Raw genomic sequence first — 16,875 nt, 5'->3', positions numbered from 1 at the left:
TGTCGTCATACCTCTTTAAGACTGAACTTTCTTTTAACACATTCATGCTTACCATCAAACAATGTCATAAGGATGCACGTGTTGACTGGAGGTCCTAGAAAACATGCAGATTTGTTGTCCTACAGGAAACAGCGTTCGGGCACGAAACAAATCCGCCATAATTATTATTATTTTTTATATACCTTAAATGATGCTAAGAATTTCAAAACCTAAACGTATACAAAAACACTATTATACCAGCAGTGTCCCATAAGTAGGATACAGAAATGTCATGAGATATTTAAATCATCAGGGAACACATTTCATCATTTGAAGCGTATAGCGATTTTATTTGAAATGAAACATTTTGTTTATTAACTTTTTATTTTCTGGTTCCCCATATATTCCTTAGACATAAAACGTATATATCGGGTTGGGTTTTATGAGCTACCTATTGCTTATTGCACGTAAACAGAGGGTTGACAATGGTCATCCGTGCTGCTGCCGTCCGTGACCGGTGCGTTCGGCTCCTCTTCTCGCTCAACGCAGAAGTCCACTCCACCTCTTTTGAATGTCCTGTCTGCTGGCAGGCGGCCAACCGAAGTGTGTGGAAATGACACCGCCAGGGCGGCAGAGATTTTCCTTCATTTCTCTCCTTCCCGATCGCAGACGGGCTGACATTGGCTAGAAAGTGGAGCAGCTCGTCAGGGACAATCAATGCGAATCGATCGAGCCGCGCGGTTTGAGGCTCCGAGCTGGAAAATAACGCGGCAGCACGGGCGCACGAGGGAGAGGGAGAGAGAGAGAGAGGGAGAGAGGGAGGGAGAGAGAGAGAGAGAGAGAGAGAGAGAGAGAGAGAGGAGGGGAGGGGATGTTCTACCAATACTAGTGGATACAACCAAGCTCCTTTTGAACACAAATGCCCGATCACCGTCGCTGTTATGCTGTTAGTAAACGTTAGCCTTTGATTTAACACAAATCTCTATTTGCGGCAGAACCTAAATATTTCTCCAATTATTGTTTACGATATGGTTTTGTCTACTTAAATGATATTTTATTTTGAATATTCATAGATAAACCTTGCTACTTTGTCGTTTAAGTGAGTTGAATAACTATTTGATTAAGGACTCTTATCGTGGCAGGCGTGCCAGTCTATGTAGGACTTGCTAGAGGACATCAAATAACCTGTATCCACTTGCCCAACTATGGCGTTATCGCTAGCGTTCCTCACAATAATGCTATTGACAAGTTTGGGCACATTTGGTTCAGTAACAAAGTGTTTTTGCTCTAATTGCCTTTGTGTTGTGTTAGGTTTAAATTGAGGGGTTTTTTTTTTTTACTTCATTGATTTTACATCATCCAGATCTACGTCACATTAAAAATATTCTTTAATACACATTAACCACTGACGTGTGAACTGTGAAGTGCTTAACTTGAGTCCTAACCTGGTGTCATCAGCCTCTAATTCAAACCCTAAACAATTTCCTTCAATCTGCGTATTAGGGTAGTTAAATTAAGAATTTAAGAGTCCGACGTAGACTAGCTATAGGACTCTTGCCATGCCAAAGGCTTTATTTATGTAGTTGTTTCTATCTAATTAATTACAATTTTACGTGATTCGAAAAGGGCAATTAATTTTCAGATAGTGCTGTCATATATGCCCCACCTAAGTTTGACAATTAGCTTTTGTTTCACTGCTGACATATTTTCGTGATCGTGGGTTGACAGGCAAGGGTTTCGTCAGTAAGATAAGCGCACAATCCAGTCCCTGACGACGCGCTGGCGTGAATAAATTGGACACGCATTGCTTCGTAATCCCCAGAGTGTCTGCAGTGCCTGGCCTCACCGTATCTTACATTAAGCAGACGTCAATCCTCCTCGTCCTCTTTTAGCTTTTGAAAATCACTTCCATGCCGAAGTGGCCGACCGCTTTTCTGCGGTCTCCGCCAACTCTCGAGCCCTCCAGAGCTAGGTCCACGTGGGGGAGGGGAACAGAAAACATTAGCCAACAGTTGGCGTAGTCCGCGGCCCTGATGACGGCATTTTTAGTCACCATTTACTGCAGAACCTGGTTCGTTCCTAATGCTTCTCACAGAGGACTTTCATGTAACACATTACACACAACTGATTTTGACGTCCTTAGTTTATGACCCCAAGCGCCTCTCTCTCTCTCTCTCTCTCTCTCGCTCTCTCTCGCTCTCTCTTCCGAATTACTCAAATACAAAAACCCAACAGAACATATGGTAAAGAAAGCTCATAATATAAGTAAATTGCATACAGTTGTAAATAAAGTGTTTATAAACTGCATTCAAAATGCAGTGACATATTCGTAAGATTACTAAATACCTTTTGTAAAAAGGAATTCTTTGTAAAAGTGCTCTTAATCTATTTGTGATGATAGCCTACCATTTAAATATGAAAAAATAAAAAAAATTGTGTCCAGAACGGTTCCTTAGAATTCTCTGTGGTCCAAGCATACTAATATGTGAGTGGCAACACTAAGCGTTAAGAAGCTGCAAAGCTGTTTTATTAGTAATAGCTGATAATGTAGCAAAATTTCTCATGGGTATGACCACACAATGTACATTAAAAACGCTGAGATATGATTAAATGTCAGAGACATTCATGTTCTCTGCCTTTTCACTCTCTTCATACATTCTTAAATAAGCACATAAGTTAGAGTGAAAAGGTATCATCTAAAATTAAAGGTCATTTTTGAGTCAGATTTTAGAAAATCATTTAGTGTCCTCTAGAAACATACCTTGGTGAATATTTTTAGAAGCTCTGTTAACTATTCCACCTGACCCTGAAGAGGGTTCCTCTTCACAGAGAACAACTCCAAAATGCACTACAATCACTGTGTGTGTGTGCGCGCGCGTGTGTAAAGCCAAAGTGTTATCTACTAAGAGAGTAAACACTCCATCTATTGGTGAAATAGTCAACACTGACATTGCAGGTGGTTAACTTGTTTCAGTTGCACACATACCACAAAAGATGTTTGAACTGGTAGTCTAATGATACTTGGTTCACGCTCTGGGTTAGTGTAAACCACACACACAGCTGGTAGCTAGAGTGCTTCTGGTTTTAGACAAGAGGCATCACTTCATTACTCAGAATTTAACTCTTCAGACCTTGAGCTTATTCATGGTCACTTGTCAGTCAAATAATACATGTGAATGACAAACATGATTCTGGATTGTCATGAACGCCAATCCAGGAATTTAACTGGTGTTATGGATGACATAACTAATAATTTGGTCTTAAATTCAATAGCTTCCATTCTCACTAATCTTACATTAGTTTATTGGTAAACCTAAGGTTATTGGCCATAGTAGAACGCTTTCCTCTCTCATCACAGTGAACTGTCATGTACCATCCATTGATTTGGATATATTTGGCTGACATATACTTGGTCTACTTTCTAATACCCAATCCATAGTAGAAGTGTGAACACATGGGAGTGTCATTTTTTACACCTTGGGGCTGAGAGGTGTGAAATTCCACAGGTACACAAAGGTACACACGTCTCTCAGTTGCAGGTGAAAATTGTAAAGGTGGCAATATATGTGATGTGGTTACCTGCAAGGAAGCAATGTGGGAGGCATTTAATGGTGAAACACAAGTCTGTTGTCATAGTCCTAAGAGTTAATGCAGCCTTAGCAATAAACTCACTCATCATTAGCCAAAAAGGCTGTAGACAGATGTGGCTACTACAGAAGAATAAAACAGCTCAAGTACTGAGTAAAGGGTATCCCCCCCAAAAGAATGGATGTGTCAACTTAACGTTTTCAGCGGTTTTAATTGGAACATCAGAAAATTGAAAGTAAACTTCTAGAATTGCAATGTAGACACTAACCCACACCTGAGTGGGGCAGAGGTACTGGGACCCTTGCTCTGATGGCTCCCACAGAAGTGACCTATGAACTCAGAAAAAATGGATGTGAGAATCCAAAGGTGACATGTTCCATTGCTTAGAGATTATAAGATATATAAGACAATGCAGCACTATCAGTTTTTCCAATAAACTGAATTGTTCGCTAACTTGTGAAATCAATAAAGTACTTGGATATTTTGTAAATGGACTCTAGTTACTATTTTGGTGGAAAAGAACATCCATGGTTGTTTGTCATTTTTAGTGAAGTATCAGTGTACACTGTAGTTATGATCACTCCTGTCCTTTTTAGTAGAAGTTACTGCTCTCAGGTTTACCTCCAGCCCTTATCCCTTCACATCGGCTGCACACATAGAAGAGCTGTATTCATTTGGACTTTCAGTGATTAAAATAAAAGCGCTGCTAATATGCTATGCAAGCTTAATAGCATTTTCATGAGGCTTGGGAATGCAGTAATAATCAATCATATAAGGTTTTTTTTTTTTTTTTAACTTCTGTAATACAAATAATAAGCACCAACAATAAAATATCACCAATATGTTTGGGCTAGTTTCTCTCTACTGCCCTCTAGTGATAATGATTATTCTAGGCAGCAGTAAAAGCTATAGGAATGCATGGTGATGTGGAAACAAAAATCACCAATTAATCACTAAATAGCTGGGTACATGTGAAGTGTTTCTACCACACTACTTTTTTATAGACCGAATTTGTGCATGTGAGAGGGCATTATATCATCCTCTGGTGAGAGTCTGAGGACTTACCACATAGCTTTCAAGATTGTCTTATTAATCCACTATTTAGTTAATTACATACACACTGTGTTGTATTTTCTTTGTTATAATTACAGCTTGTAGCTTGTTCTCTCTTGCAGGTGAGTTTTGATATGACAGTCACTTATCTTCTCAAATGAGAGGTTCATGAATAAATACATGTAAGAGTGGGCATTTGTTGTACACGTGCCCTTGGAGTAAAGACAAAATGCAAAATCAGACCAAGCCAGTTTAAGTGAACATTTTGTCTCTTGGGCAGAGAAACAGGGAGAGAGAGAAAGAGAGAGAGAGAGAGAGAGAGAGAGAGAGAGAGAGAGAGCAGCAAGCCGTGACACAGGAGATGTTGTGGTGGGCGTGCTGAGCCTTGAGGCTGCGGCCACACTCGGATCTTTGTTGTTTTCTCTCTGTGTGAGACGAGGCAGAGCACTTTCCTGTTGGGGGGTGGGGGGTGGGGGTGTAAGCGTTACACTGCCTCTCTCTCCAGCTGCACACATGAGCAGCACCACAGGAGCACCCATAAATACTGCCTGAGAAAGACAGAAAAGGACAGACAGTGAGAGACCAGAAAAAGCGACGGACAGTGAGAGACCAGAAAAAGAGAGTGACAGAGAGTCAGAGAGAAAAGGAAGCAGAGGAGGATGTCCAGCTTCTCTTGATGAGGAATGTTGCAAGCTGCCTGATCTTTCCACACAGGCACAACAGCCATTACCCCCCCCCACACACACACGCACACACCACAGGCCTGCTGCAACCCTGCCTGTCTTCACCACCCCTCTAAAGCTCTACAGCAGGACGGGATGAACTCAGCCACTTATTTTCTCCATGTGACTTTGCTTCACATATCCCTGGTGCCTCTCTCTACTGCTCATCAGCCCACAACCTCACCCCACCCCCAGCAGCTACATTTTGGGGCATGCCTCTCTCCGGACCCACAGGAGCATATGGCCGCCTGCACAGGGCTGCCTGGCATGATGAGAGGCGCGAGGAGCAGCTCTGACCCAACACGACAGCTGAGAGGAGAGCTGGAGTGGAAGAGGGAGGGGGGGGGGGGGTGAGAGAGCGAGGGAGGGGTGAAGCACACACTCCTTAACTCCACCTGGACTCTGTAGCTCAAAGTCACAGCGGAGGGGTAGGGATCAGAGTCTCCATAGTGAAGGAGAGGTTTGTGTGTCTTAAACCTCAAGGCCTGAATGACTCATAGTGTCAGCACAGGAACAGGTGTGGTCTAACGCATGTGTTCACCCACGAGGTGATGATAGGACACGACCACTGCTGCTCACCAGCCAGATAACAAGTCAGACTATTAACTGAAATATTTACCAGAAAGAATGACATAGAATTTAGTTGCCCTGGAAAAAGACTGCTCGGGTCACTGTGAGGGAATAAATGTGCGGGGGGGAAAAAAGAAATATCTCAATGATGGAGCACCATCTAGTGGTGTGTTGGCCACCTGACAAATGAGAATGATTTTACCTAAAATTATTTCTAATTAGTTGTCATAACCATTAATAAAATACTGTTTAATTAAAGCAATTACATGAAAACTATGAGAAAATGTCTTAATTGGATTACTTAATTGGATTTAGACGCTGTAGTTTTATTACACAGTTCAATTCAGACTTATGCTGTACTGGATCCCAGGCTGTATGACTAATACTGTACAGAGACGGTGGGCAGTCAGGTAGTGAAGTTCCCATTCCAGTCACTCCAGAGCTGGAGAACTTGTCTGGTAATGGCTGGGACAACCCCATGCTTTAAAAAAAAAAAGCTGGAAGGATGGATGTTCTCGCACTGCTGGTGATGGAGTATGATGAAGTAATGACAGATTACTGTTTGCAGCTTATTGGGAGCTCAAGTAGATGTTGCATGGGCGGAAAGCGAGAACAATGATTTGAAATATGAAATGAATGATGGCCACATTCTCATCCACTCTCTGGAGTGGACAAAAGTCAGGCAGGCAAAAAAAGGGACCAAAAAAATTAAAAAACCCCAACAAAAAAAAAAAGATTTTAAAAAGGAAGACAAAATATCAACATAAAATGCTGCAGTCACTGACAAAGTGCTCAGAGGTAGCAGCTTGCAGGTAAAACTATTCTGAGGCTGCATCACCTGGGCAGCCTGAACCAGAGAAGCTTAAAAGAGCATCAGTGCAATATGGATGAAATGGCGGGTAGAAAAGGACAAGAATAGATTGCATGTAAAGTGCAAAGCAGTAGAAGACGCAGCTCTAAAAAGCACCCCAGTGGACACCAGTGAGATGTGTGTCTCGTTTCTTTCACGGTGTCCTCCTTCCTTCACAGTTTTGTTGTACCTGTTGGAAAAGAGACAATGAGAGAATTTTGCAGCAAAGCACATTTCGAAAAGGGACAAAACCATGGGTGCTTAGTTAGGGTGGTCTGATTTGTAGATGTGGGTGATCTCAGGCCCCAGAAGGTCATCGGGGTTCGGATGGTACAGCAGGGAGCAGATGGATAGAAGCACCTGAAGGAAGGAGAGAAAAACCTCTTTTTACCTGCCCTGCCTCCATACACAGGCCCCCACAAGCCCTCTCCATTAACCTTGGACTGTTGACAAGCAGAGGCAGCTCCTCATTCTCAGGCGCAGGCATCCTGTCAGGAGCGGGGCAGAGCTGAAGATCCTCGGAGACTGAGCTCGAGAAGCAGGCACGGCATCTGTGTGACAAAGGAGGAACTACTATCTGATGTTCACAGGAGATCATTTGTGAGGTTCTAGGGAGTGAGCAGTAACACCATCCAAGCACTGCAGATAAGAGACTGTCATGATCCAGCAGGTTGCTTACAACCAAATTATTTCCTAAGAGAAGTTCCAAGCCTTCTGAGAAAAGCAAGCAAAAGCAACGATAAAAGTGGCAGTCATTGTACGGCCTTCCTGCATGTCATCTATGGCGCTTAATCATAAATATCTTTTTTTTAAGGCCGCTGTAGCCTTAAGATGTCAGATACTGCCGCTACTCTTGGTGTTACGTGGTAAACACCAGGTCAGAGTGACCTGCAGCCTAGAAGCTAGGCGCTAAAATAAGCAGTACATCCACCGCACATCTACACACCTCACGCACCAATGCAAACTGTCTCGTAAAAGCTCGCAGCATGTTGCTACCGCTCTAATTGAGTTCACACATATTGCTTCACACTAAACAGTGCACTACACACAGTGCTCAATAAAGCAGGCAAAGCCGTTTTACAGACGAAGGAGACCTCTAGAGGCACACACAAGTGCTGCAGACAGCAAAGCCCGGCTAAAGCCGTTTAAAAACCAATTTTGCACCAGACACGCTAACCGCGCCGATTGCTGCGCCATGTCGCACGATCCTAGTTAATCAGTGTAATCTTTTAGCCCAGTGCAAAATGCGCGTCCATTTCTCCGCTTACTGCACGATGAAAATAAGCAGTTTCTAACCTAGAAACGGAACAAAATGATAGTAGCCTATTCTGATTATAGTATTCTAGCTATGTCATGCAATCTGGGCCCATAATCAAAACGGAAACTAGCTAGCCTGTATTTTTCTCAGCAGTATTAATATCAAACCTCGCGAAAGGTCTATAGAGAACCTCTTGATGTTTTACTGTTCATCCGTAGTCTACCTGAACTTTTCTAAAAAAGTAAACTATAAAAGTAAAACTCAAAACCGAAAATGTTTTAAACCATACAAACATTAAATCATGCGGATAAAAACTCAGTCATCGATGCTGTGGTGTTAACGGATCATTTATTACCGTAAACATACATATTACCGTAGTGAGTCGCGTCCACGGTGAAACGGCAAACGTTGCAGAGTAGCTGCGACTTCCCGCGCTAATCGTATCGCTGCTGGTATAAAATGGGTTTAGGCTTCCGCGCTGCTGGTTTGAATGGATAATATCTAGATTAGTAAATGGTTAAGAAGTGCACTGTCGTTTTGTCGCGAATCATACAACTTGATCATTGCTTAAATCAGTACAGGGGCATACAGATCCCCTTAATACCTGCCAGTAAACCCTATAAAAGAAAGCAAGATGTAAGGCTCCCTGTTAAAATAATAATACACACACTTGACAGTAGTTTCCTTGATGGACTCGGCGGGATGAAATGTGCATCAACCATATCTGCTGCACAGTTCCTGACGGTGTTAACTATGCACTATTTGGGACAACAGAAAATCCAGGCCTGGCAAATCCTGCCGGATGCCTGAGCTCTGCCGAGCCGTGATAGCTTATGTAAGGCAGGTTAGGTGTCGGACTTGCGGACTCTTACTACCATCGCCTACAGGATACGCCAGGCACTCAGCCGAAGGGCACGGCCAAGTCAATCAGCTCTCAAAGCGCTCAAAAATGGAATATGCAATGAAGCATGTCATTTTCCGAGTTCTCACTCTTACTGAAGCAACCGTTTGTAAGTGTGCTAATAGGCTATATGGCACGGCCCTGTCTAATCTATGAGCGAAACGTTATATGATTTTTTTTTTTCCTATTCCCGAGCTCTTGTTTGTTATGAAACACGGTAATGGTCAGCGTGATTAAGGTTTTTTTTTTTTCCTCCCGGGCCCATTAGTCTTAAGCTATACAAATTAGTGAGACACGCTGTCATGTTTTCATCGCAGACCATCCTTGTCCGCGAAGTTAGTAAATTAGCCTCGGTAATGCGTCCCCCCTACGGGCGAAACAGCTCCATTGCAGTCGGCTGCGCAACAATTAAGGTGGACAGGAACATTGGAATAAGAAGCTGAGAATAAGGAGATAACCTCTGCCGTGTATCTTACGTGCTGGGCTGGATCCAGAGACAGAAACATACTTACATTGCACGTAACATCCCTGTGTAACACAAACGCCAAGAATAACTAGCAAGCACGCAAGAAGAATGGTGGTAAGGGAATGATCTGCTACTTAAGCAGATAGTTTCTTACCTTTTTTATTGTCGCTATAACGGGCGTCAGGCGCTATCGAGGTTCTGTCACCGCTATTATGTATCACAAAACATAATAACCGAGGACATCAGATAAGCGTTACCTATCACTCGCTTGAATGCCCAGTAACATCGATTTCAGAGGTAACCCCCACTCGCCCTTTAATGGTGTTTAGATTATCACTTTTTTCCCAAGACGTTCTGCGGTTTTCCCTGTGCTATCTGTGCCCATCATTGACAGCGAAGGCCATGGACGCCGACGGCTTCAGTGTTTATAGAACGGTCACGAAACCCAAGATTTCAAAGCAAAAGTCCCATATTAACCCACTGTTGGTGCTAATTGATGCTGCGTTACAAAACAGTGACAGCACAAATATCATTACTATGACTCTAGTAAACCACTCTGCAAGGCAAATTTTAGTCAGCTTTAAAGAACAGACTTTGTATTGCTTTCTTGCATTTTTCATCTGTTTAGGCTTACCTTTCGAAATGTTTCAAAAATCAAATTGCATTAAAGGGTTGTAAAGGATGGGCGAAAAAGAGTCATGAGTTTTTCGTTTTGCCCTCGAAATTTCTCACGTTCCTTGAATGATTTCTCTGGTGCGGAACACATGTTGATTAGCAGCTGTCATTCAAAACTGTGGCGGTGCTGAAACCGCGGTTAATTCTACTGGACATTAGTTTTCATAAATAACATTTTTGTTCTTATTTTGCCAACAGAACTCAAACACTTAAGTAGCCTCTTTAATCGGGTATTTATCTAAATTAACTTGCGAAACATTTTAAATGTATTTTTTTTTAGATCAAAAGCTGTTTAACATTGGGCTGGTGGTAGTTGTGAATGTAATTTATAATATGTTTTTGAATTCTTATTTTCAAAATATTATTAACTACAGCAATTTAATATAACGGCGCTCCATAGCAGAGTGATGGCAATTGCTGCCAAACACCCAGCAGACTTTTGCTTTGCATCAAATGGATATTGATTAGCAAACATGGCGTGCGTGTTCTCGGGAAACCCCTCTGCTTCCACCTGATGGCAGCATCAGGCAGCCCCTTAAATGGGTGCGTGGGAGTTCCCCTCTTCGCCATGTCGGGGTGGTGCAACGCGCCGAAAGGATCTCCCGAGTAGCGCGCGCGCGCACGCCCGCTCTCTCTCTCTCTCTCTCTCTCTCTCTCTCTCTCTCTCTCTCTCTCTCTCTCTCTCTCTCTCTCTCTCTCGCTCCCTTTCTCTGGCTGCCGCGCGCCTGCTCTCTCCTCGTGCCCCCTCCGCGCCCGCTCGCTCCGTCCTCCCCCACACGGCAGCAGCGCGCAGTCACACCATCCACTCAGCAGCATCCACCCTCTCTAGGTAGCGGCAGTCGTTCCCAGCACCGGCGGTGAGACACGGAGAGACGCGTCCGAGTGATGCCACTGCACCAACCGCGTCCCGCAACCGCGAAAACACACCGAATATAAAGCGTTTCTTCTGCGTGGAGGGATAAAACCGTTCGCCTTGAGACATCAACTGCCCATGAAGATGTCTAACGTTGACATGGTCTTGAACGCCACCGATCGGGTAGTGAAATGTGAGTGTTGATTTTTTTTTTAACCTCTCTTGCATCATGTTCAGTTTTGTCTCGAATGGAAATATTGTGCCAGTCCTTACTGTTCGGACTGGAATACTGATAGGCAAGGATGAGGTTTAAATGCCATTTAAAAATGTTAGCGTCTGTGCATACGCTTGTTTGATGATTCATGTGTTTGATAATTGCATTTTCTCTGATCGGCTTACGTTGATAAACACTGAAATAGAGTCTCATCGTTGGCTAGATTGTGCAGCGGATTGGGGGATTTTATTGGTAATCGTTTTTCAAACGACGTGTTTTTGTCTGTCACGGATTGATTTAATTTAGTCCATGGGCAGGCTGAGGAGGGATCGTTGGACGAGGCAGTGTGTGGAGGTCTTTGCGGCGGAGGCGGTGATGCAGCAGGATTTCGTTGGCACAGTAATAGAGGGCGCTTTCTGTACACGTAGTCTTTCTAATATATTGGCATTAGGAGAATATGGAATCTCCGTTTTTCGTTTACCCAAGTTTCAAAGCGATTCAGTTATTTTGTGGCTGCATCCACTAATTTGAGAGTTAATCGTTGAATCTGGACGATTGTTATATATATATGTTGCTTCTAGATGATCTTCTTGCGTTTAACCGTACGTTAAAATTCGCCTTTGTTAAGGGGAAAGACTTATTTGAGTGGTTATGTGGGAAAAGGATTGGATGGGCATAATACTATATCCAGCCTGAAAACGTAATTTATTCCAAGCAATGCAAAGGATTGCTGTGTAAACAGCCTGCGTTAAATAACAGTTTGTATTTACAGACACAACCTGTGTCCTCTGATAATCCACTTATATCTTTGCAGGTGACAGGTTCTGATTGCCTATAGATCTCTATCCATGTGTTCTGTCCTAGCCATCAGTGATTCCTGTCATTATTACAGAGTTATGTGCGTGTTTGTGCAATAGCATGTTCGTATACTGGTACGTCTAGGCATTTTGTGATGGAATTGCATACAATCCATATTACGGTGCCTTACTGCGAAGCCCTCCTTTCGGCATTATACTGTGTGTGTGTGTGTGTGTGTGTGTGTATGTATGTATATGTGTGTGTGTGTGTATATATATATATATATATATATATATATATATATATATATATATATATATATATATATATATATATATATATATATATATATATATATATATAATAAATCCCTAATCAGAATAAAAGTCCACTGACATTTAGGCATGTGATATTTCACAGTATACGGTAATGACAAAAGACAAAATGACAGAGCGCGTAATATTCTACTCGAATTCTGCTCTAATGTTAATAACAGCCTTGCAAAAATGTTTCGACAAAGAACTGAAGAAGCACTTTCCAGCATATTCTTAATCATGCACCATCGTTTAAACTGTTTCACGCAATGAATTTACATCCTATAAAATTGACATATTGAAATAAAGAAAACAGGAAGCCATAATTGCAGGTTTTGGGGGTTTGAAAATAATTTTGAAAAATACTTTGCTATTAAGGGAAAAATATAGGCTGTCTAAACACACCATTGACTTATTCACTAGCGAATATGGAGGTTGGTTCGCAACATTAACAGCTCTCTCATGGGACATTAACAACTGCAGGTCTCTTACGTTTTTATTAAAATGAAAATACTTTGTCTTATACCTTGGTAACCAAGGGTTTAAGTTCCTTTTCTATTAACTATAATCTTTGCTGTTTTTACCATTGTTATGGTTTATCAGACTATGGAAAACCCTAAGCAACCATTCAGGAGGCCAAAGGGCTTCTCTATGTAAGTGACTGTACCTGGATCAAGAAAACATCCTTTAAGAACTCTTATTTGCAAGAATGCAGTCACTAACAGTAGTGAGTCATGGTGACATGCACCCACACACAGACCTGGGTGGAACCTCCACGCAGTTAAGGTGATGGGCCACAGTTTCAATCCTGCATGCCCTAGCGCTATAGTCCACTGTGGGAAGGTCTGATCTCTAACTCCAACCCAACACTGAGCACCCCCACACTGCTTCCTGTTTATGTATAAAGGAGAGATTGTATCATAAGCAAATACATCAGTAATAAATCAGCACTTCTAAAAACCCCAATCATGGCATCAGCTAAACATTTATATTCAGTTGACTACAGCGCAGAGCCACAAAGAAACAGACACAGACAACAAGCAAAGTTCACAATATCACTCTAAGACTGCTGATGTAATATGTTTCTGATGTATTACTTTTTACAAGTCCATACATTATCAGGTAAGATATCCCCATCAAGCTATATGTGTGTCATGGGTTATACACTAAACGTCTATATCTGTAGCTCATTTGTTAAAATAGTATGGAAACTTGTTTTGATTTTGTGTAGACTGGGAAATGTGAAAAGATAAGACCATTAAAATTCTTTATTTGTATTATTAAATGCATATTATTGCATTTAAAATAGATTATATCATCTTAGAGGATTTACTTAATTTTTTTTTATCTGTTCACCTAATTTGAGTTGATTTCGAGTCAGAGGATAATGTGATCTATTTATGTGGGCATTAAAGTACCCACTAAAGGCAGAAAAGCAGTGCAGTTGTAGGTCGCAGTACAGCTATTTTGCGCTGGCATCTGGTGTGATTTGGGTCAGTGGCTGGCTTCACTCCCTCAGCCCCAGCAGAGGACGGTCTTGTCTAGTGATGAGAGTCCGGTGTGCTGTGGATGCCACTGGGCCAGTGCACGCGCGGGGTCCCAGTGCACCAGTCTCCCACAGGCTTGGTTCAGAGTGATGGGTGGCCTACTTTACCCAGTTCAGTTCTAGGACATTAACCGTGTTAGTTAAAGAATACACCCCCCCCCCCCCAAAATACTCTGCAGCCGACTGCTTATCATTTAATGGCGCAATAAATTAAAAAAATTAAACAGCATGATCAGCACAGTCACTTACTATCGTGATCGTTATATTGTGGTTAAGTACCGTTCTGCAGGTTTGAGTCAATCGTCAACTGTGAAGGGGCTTCATTTAGGAGCTTTACATTTAGATGATCACCGTTATGCGGATGCAATGATTCAATGAGAGGCGTAAACAGGCATTTGTCACAGTAGATCCTGTAGACACTAGAAGCAAATGATTCATTACTTGTTTATTCCTACATGCAGCACCATTAATCTCTGTGAAAGGTGTTTTTTTTTTGTTTTTTTAACCATATACTGACAGAAAACTGTCTTACCGAGATATACTGTGTTTGCTACATTTGTTTTCTTGGGGCCAGTGCTCGGCTGAGAACATTTTTTTGTCTCATCCCATGCATTATCTCTGAGGTTTTATCAGTAAGTGAAGTGGAGTCATCCTGTGTTTTTCTTATGACTCTATGATGTGTAACACTATGTGTCTAGACTGATCAAACATGGTTATGTGCAAGCAGGGTTCCTCCCTTCCTGTCTGATGTGCCAGGTTCTGATGAACTCTCCATATGCTCAGACAGTGGGTTTAACCCTCTGAGATCTAAGGGCATTTTGTCTGTTTTTCGCATATTTTATTGATTTCACTTTAAATTACTATCGGAGCAGTCCAGTCCTTAACGACCTGTGCAGAGTGGCTGTATAGCGGGGCCACTCAGGGTCCGTCCCCACGAGCAGGCACACTGAGGTGAATGGTGGAGAGGTGAAGCAGCCCTCCAAGAGGCAGAGGGGGTGGGATCTGGGGGTCTGTAGGCATCCTACGCTCTCGCTGGCTTTATTTAGCAGTGTGGGTGAATTATTTAAGCATTAGTTTGCAGCAGTGTTTTGCTGCACACCACTCTCTTACATAATGAAATTTCCCTGAGGTCTTTGAGATGGGGGAGAAAGAGAGAGAGAGAGAGAGAGAGAGAGAGAGAGTGAGAGAGTGAGAGAGAGAGAGAGAGTGAGAGAGAGAGTGAGAGAGAGAGAGAGAGTGAGAGAGTGAGAGAGAGTGAGAGAGAGAGAGAGAGAGAGAGAGTGAGAGAGAGAGAGTGAGAGAGAGAGAGAGAGAGAGAGAGAGAATGTGTGAGATAGACATGAGAACTAGAGCTGGAGAACGGAGAGACTGAGTGGGGGCAGTGGGGGCAGTGGGGTCGTGGTGTGGGAAGAGGAGGCCGAGGAGGAGCACAAAAGTGATGGCTAGATAAGGACAAGGAGAGATGGTGTGGGGAGGCGTGACAGAGAGAGGGAGAGGAGCGTACAGGAGCAGCCCATACAGAAGGAGAGAGCGGGAGGTGAAGGGAGATGACCGGGGCCATCAGAGGAACACATCTGCACATTGCTCGCACACACATGACATCTGAGTGTGTGAACTCTTCAACTGCTTCAGCCAGTGTGCTCTCACTACCGGTGCGTGGAACTCACACACACACACACACACACACACACACACAAAACACATACTGTATTATTAACAATATCCTAGAGGAACATTTAAGATTGCCGGTGAAGCAGTTATGCTGCCATGTAATTTCTGTATTCAATCACTGGCCATTCAAGATTGCGCTTAAATTTACAAATCTTTGGTGCTAAGTCTACAGCCCGACCGAGAGGTCACCATATTCCAGCACATTGCCTCAGACATGCACATCCATACCACCGGTGGCTCCTCCTCTGCTCCAAGCACTAGCGTCCCTCTCTACACTCCTCTTCTCGGCATATTGGCTTTTCATGCATGGATTGAGCTCAGGCCTGCAAGCTTCTGCACGGACACGTTTTGGGTGTACAGCACTTGCAAATGCGCTCTGTAATGAACAAAAGCTAGCCTCGCCGGCTAGCGTCACCCGTCCTGCTAGGCAGCAGCATTAGTGTGCATTGTTGGCCACGTTAGAGTCGTTTAGTCATACTCTCCTTTTAAAGGGGCCGTGGACGTTTCTTGGCCATGGTTTTTGGGTTACACTGAGCACCCATATCAAACAGGCTTGTGGACGTGTTCAGCCGTGTCTTTCGCTTCCCTGACGTGAGCGCACAACAAGAAAAATCAGCAACAATAGCCAGATCAATCGAGCACATTAGTCCCAAGCTAACATCCTCTTTCATTTCCAGCTGTACAGAATCACACTGTGCACAGTTGATGCAGCCACAGCTAATGTGTTAGACACCGAGGAGGTGGTTATGCAACCTGGTTTGCTCGGTTATTTATAATGTTCTGTCAATGTGTCCACTTTTTCTGTTTCCTGCTCTCCGAGCACACGCTCTATCCATCAGAGTTTAGGGAGTGGAAATGAAACAGCCAAACAGGCCCCGATGAAAGATCACATGTGCCAGCGGGGTTGAAGTTTGGGGGGGATATGATGGAGCCCCTCCTCTGGGCCGCATTGCACTTTTCCCCACAGAAAGCACAGGCAGCAGGTGATGAAAAATACCCCCACCTCAGAGCTGTAAGGAATTCCAGGAGGTGCTGAATTAATGGGATGGTGTGTGTGTTTCAGGTATATATGCATATATATATATATATACACACACACACACACACACACACACACACACACCTACACACAACACAGAGTACAGATGGGAGAGTGGAACAATGAAAAGTAATTATATTTCATATATATTTCATTTAGGGATCTAGACCAACATGGATGTGGATGCAATCAATCATAACAGGAGGACGTGAAGCGCTAATAAAGTAAATCCAGTATATGATGTCTGATCACCAGGAGCCATGGCTGCAGCCAAAGACTCATTCACTGCATTTTAGCCCATCACTGATCAAAACCAGCTTTGATGATGACAGCTATGGATGGACACTCTAAATGGCAATTTACTTAGCAGACCTAATG

The 16,875-nt window shown here is 43.0% G+C and overlaps 1 protein-coding gene and 1 long non-coding RNA gene across 9 annotated transcripts in view; one reads left to right on the top strand and one right to left on the bottom strand.

Annotated features, from left to right (window-relative positions):
* Positions 1-300: 300 nt before the first annotated feature.
* LOC113585276 (uncharacterized) lies at positions 301-9,809 on the bottom strand. The gene is made up of 5 exons (XR_003411490.3): positions 9,542-9,809; positions 7,200-7,313; positions 2,741-7,122; positions 1,826-1,947; positions 301-663 (listed from the first exon to the last, which is right to left on the bottom strand). It is a non-coding gene; the product is annotated as an uncharacterized LOC113585276 (long non-coding RNA).
* A 1,045-nt stretch (positions 9,810-10,854) lies between these two features.
* ppp3ca (protein phosphatase 3, catalytic subunit, alpha isozyme) overlaps positions 10,855-16,875 on the top strand; it is a 43,253-nt gene continuing 37,232 nt past the window's right edge. For 2 of the 8 annotated variants that reach the window (XM_035527555.2, XM_081720275.1), the window contains exon 1: positions 10,855-11,108. In XM_035527555.2, the coding sequence (XP_035383448.1) occupies positions 11,054-11,108 (55 nt within the window). In that variant the 5' untranslated portion in view covers positions 10,855-11,053. The other 6 variants (XM_081720281.1, XM_035527554.2, XM_081720278.1 and 3 more) reach the window with 5 other exon arrangements.

Source organism: Electrophorus electricus, chromosome 8 (assembly GCF_041902795.1).
Source record: "Electrophorus electricus isolate QZ-2024a chromosome 8, ASM4190279v1, whole genome shotgun sequence".
NCBI classification, from domain to species: Eukaryota; Metazoa; Chordata; class Actinopteri; order Gymnotiformes; family Gymnotidae; genus Electrophorus; species Electrophorus electricus.
The sequence above is the reverse complement of the archived record's forward strand: the minus strand, read 5'-3'. Positions and strand labels throughout refer to the sequence as shown.